General features: G+C 21.7%; 1 protein-coding gene across 1 annotated transcript; it reads right to left on the bottom strand.

The window, feature by feature from the left end:
* Window positions 1-3,611: 3,611 nt before the first annotated feature.
* M431DRAFT_102469 (hypothetical protein) lies at window positions 3,612-3,773 on the bottom strand (the record flags this gene model as incomplete). The annotated part of the gene is made up of 1 exon (XM_024911444.1): window positions 3,612-3,773. A coding segment is annotated over one exon (162 nt), but the record flags the coding sequence as incomplete, so codon positions are not given.
* Between the last annotated feature and the right edge of the window lie 268 nt (window positions 3,774-4,041).

Raw genomic sequence — 4,041 nt, 5'->3', positions numbered from 1 at the left:
GTTTTAGTTTATATAATTTTTTAAAGAAGTAGGTAATAAGCCTAAGTTTCCCTTTTTTATTTAGTTAGCTAAGTACTCCTTTAATTATATAATCTAAGGTATTAGTTTTAATTATAATAGGTTTATTTAGGTTAAATATTATAAGTATTAGTATATTAGTAAGGGTTTATTTAAGGTATTTAAAGGTTATTAAAGTATTTTATATAAGTTTAAATTTAATATCTTTTTTTATTAAGTTTATAAGTAGTATAGTAATTTTTAAAAAGTTTTTAATAAAGTATTAATAATAGTTAATAAATCTTAAGAAGCTTTATACTTATTTAACGTTTTTAAATAGCTTTTAATTATTAATTACCTTAAGTTTCTTAGGGTTTATTTAAACTTTACCTAAGGTAATAATATATCTTAAGAATATAACCTTTTATATATAAAAGTTATATTTCTTAGGTTTATTTATTTATTCATTTATTTTATTATTAACGTTTACTAAGTAAGCTAGTTATATAAGTCTTTATCTAGGCACTAAGATAGTAGAAGCCGCTAAGTTTAAATTAAGCATTTACTACGTTTTAATATAATAAAAGAAATAGGGAAGTATTAATTTATTTTATATATTTATTTCTATAGGGGGGGGGCTATATAAGCTTATCTCTTCTACTAGTTTTTAAAAATCCTTATACCCCCTGTTATTAAAGAGGTATTAAATATAAGTAGTTTTAAAGTATACTTTTTTCTCTAGTATATTAGGGAGGAAAGGGGCTATTATATAGCACTTTATAAAGTACCTTTATATCCTTAGCTCCTTATATTTATAAATAAGCCTAGTATTATATTTAAATCTTTTATAGTATTTTATAAAATCCTTATATTTAAACTTTTTAGCTAGTAGCCTATATAAGATTAAGTATAGGAGATATAGCTTTAGGGGTATAAAGGGGGCTTTATAAAGGCCTTATTTACTAGTCTTATATAACTCTAGGTAATTATTATTTTAATTATTATTTTATATTTCCTTACGTTTTTTTTTTACTTATTTTTTAATAAAGGTAATAGTAAAGTAGTTTTTTAAGTAGTAAAGGAGTTTTAAACTTTTTTTTATTAATTAATTAGCTTTTTTATTTTTTAATATATGTTTATAACCTAGGACTTAGGCTACCTTTGTAATTACCTATAGAAGTAATCCTTAGGTAATTTAGTATAGCCTTATATAGGCTCTTTAAGATAAAGTAGGAGTTAGCCCTAGTATTTTATTTACTATTACTAAGTTATTTAAAAAAAAGTAAAATTTTTTAAATATTTAGGTTTATAAAGGTATATATCCTAGCTAGCTTTATAACTTTAAAGGCGCCTACTACCTTAGTATTATAAACCTTTACGTTAGTAAAAGGGCTATATACTATAGTTTTTTTAAAGTTATAGTATATAATAGCTCTTTAGCTAATATTACTTTATTTATCCTAAGACTTATTTAAGTAAGTAAGGAGGGTAGACCTAGGGAGGCCATTAAGTAATTCTAAGTGTTTTTCTACTACCTTTAACTTTAGTAAGCCTTTAAAGTTTAAGCTTACTTAAACTACTTTATTATTTTTAGTAAATAAGGAGGGTTAAACTATTTTCCTTACTAAGGCTATAGTATATTATAGTTAAGTAAGGGGAACTTTAGGGGGGAGTTTTTTATTAATATATTTATTAATTAAGTAGTTTTTATTTAAATCCGTAAAGTAAGCTACTATATAAAGTTTAGTTTATACTACCTATACTAACGCTAAGGGGATTTTTAATTCTTTATATATAATAGAAAGGTTAGTTATCTTTTATATAAAGATAATTACTTTAGCTATTACTTTAAATAGGGGTTTTAAGATTATAGTTAATTTTATTAAGCTTATTTTTATTTATTTATTTAGGTTTATTATACTTTATTTATTTTCGCTAAGCTAAAAAGCCTTTGTCTTATATAGGGCTATAAAGGTAACGTAGGCCTTAGCTACTATAACTACTATATTTAGTAAAAACTTTTTTTATATTTTATTTAAAAATTTTAGGAAATTAGCTACTTTAAGGGCTTTTTCCTTTATAATCTTAAGGTATTTTTTAAAGAAAAGCTATAAATTTAGGTATATTTTTAATTATTAAACTAAGTCCTAGGGGGCTATAATCTTTCCTTTAAAGTCTACTTTTTTATTATATACTTAGGTTTTAGTTTTATAAAAGTATATAAGTTTAGCTTTATTTAAGTTAAAGAAAACTACGTTTCTATTACTTTAATTTAGGGTATTTTTTAATTTCTACTAAAGCTTTTAAGTAGTTTTTTTAATATTAACCTCTACTACTATAATACTAATATTATTTATATACCTAAAGTAGGTATTAAGGTTATTAAGCTTTAGGTTAAGGGAAAAATAAAGTATAAAGATAATAGGGGAAATAAGGAACTTTTATAAGGCTTTATATTTTAGCTTTATTTTTAAAAAAGTAGTTTTATAGCTATTTTAAATAAAAGCTTTATAATTATTTATAAAGAAATTAACTTATTTTATAAAAAGGGGGGGCTATTTTTATTCCCTAAGTTTATATATTAGGCGGTTATATATAATAATATTAAATATACTAAAGATATTAAGTATAAAAAGAAAGATAATAAAACCTTAGGCTAGGGTAACTTTAATATTATATAGTAAGTAGGTAATTAAGTTTATTATAGACTTTTTTAAAAAAGCCCTAAAATATTATTTTAATAGTATTTTATATTTTATTATTAAAAAGGAGACTTTTTTAATTAAAAGTTTTTTAAGGCCTTTACCTATATAAAAAAGTAGGAAAATAGGTTTATAGTTTTTATATATAGTATATACCTTCTTTAGCTTTTTAAGTTTAAGGATAATAGTAATTTTTATACTTTAGAAAAAAAGTAGGTAGTATTTTATTATTAAATATTTATAAAAAAGGTTAGTTATATATTTACTAATAATAAGCTAAGTAAGTTATAAAAGGGTAATTAATATATTATTTACGCTAAGTATAGTATTTTTTAACTTTATTATAGCTTTTTTAGCCTTTGGCTTTAATATTATTTAATTTTAGTAAATATCTTTATTAATAAAAAAGTCCTTTTCCTATAGGTCTAAGATATCCTCCTTTATTATCTTTTACTTAAGAAGTTTATTTCTAAGGAAAGTTACTTTTTTTATAAAGTTTAAAATACTTTTATTTTTATTTATTAAAAAAGGTAGTTAAAAGCAGTCTATTACTTTATATTACTTAGCTATTAATTAAATATTTTTAGTAATACTAGCTTTTACTATAATTTTATTTTAGTAGGCTTACTTACTATAGTATATAAAGTTTTTAAAGATTTTATAAGTTCTTTTTTAGGTAAGGAAGCTATTTACTACTTTTTTATAAGCTTTATAAGTTACTTTATATTTTTTTAACTACTATAGTATACTATAGCTATTTTAGTATTTAGTTTTACTAGCCCTATTTATAGCTTATTTAAAAAGGTCCTATAGGGCCTTAGTATATTTATTAAAGTTAGTTTTTAATAATATAGTTAAATTAACTATAGGAAGGGTTTAGGTAAAGGAGTATATAAGCTAACTAAAGTCTTCTTAGTATTTTAATAAAATATATTTTTTCCTTACCCCTAGGGTTATCCTTAAGGGCTTAGGTAGGTTTATAATTACTATATAGTAGTTTAATCCTATATTAAAGAAATATTTAACTTTAGTTAATATAGAGTAGTTTATAAAAACTAAGTTAATATACTTTCCTAAGTATTAAATAGGTATATTTATTAAAGCTAAGAGGAGATTATACTTCTCCGCCTATTTTATAATTTTATTACCTATAGGGTCTATGCTTTTACCTAAGTCCTAAAGTTAGTATAAGGCGTTAAAGTCGCTGGTGATAATAAAGCGGAAGAGGGGAGGACCTTATTTAATAAGGGTCTTTGTAGCTAAGTTTACTAAAGCTCTTTAGTAAACATTAATAATAGTATATTTATATACCTTTATTTAGTATATATTTATCTTTTAAGTC

The sequence above is a fragment of the Trichoderma harzianum genome (assembly GCF_003025095.1).
Source record: "Trichoderma harzianum CBS 226.95 unplaced genomic scaffold M431scaffold_77, whole genome shotgun sequence".
In the NCBI taxonomy this organism is placed as follows: domain Eukaryota; kingdom Fungi; phylum Ascomycota; class Sordariomycetes; order Hypocreales; family Hypocreaceae; genus Trichoderma; species Trichoderma harzianum.
Note: the sequence above shows the minus strand (reverse complement) of the source record. Positions and strands in the feature narration are given on the sequence as shown.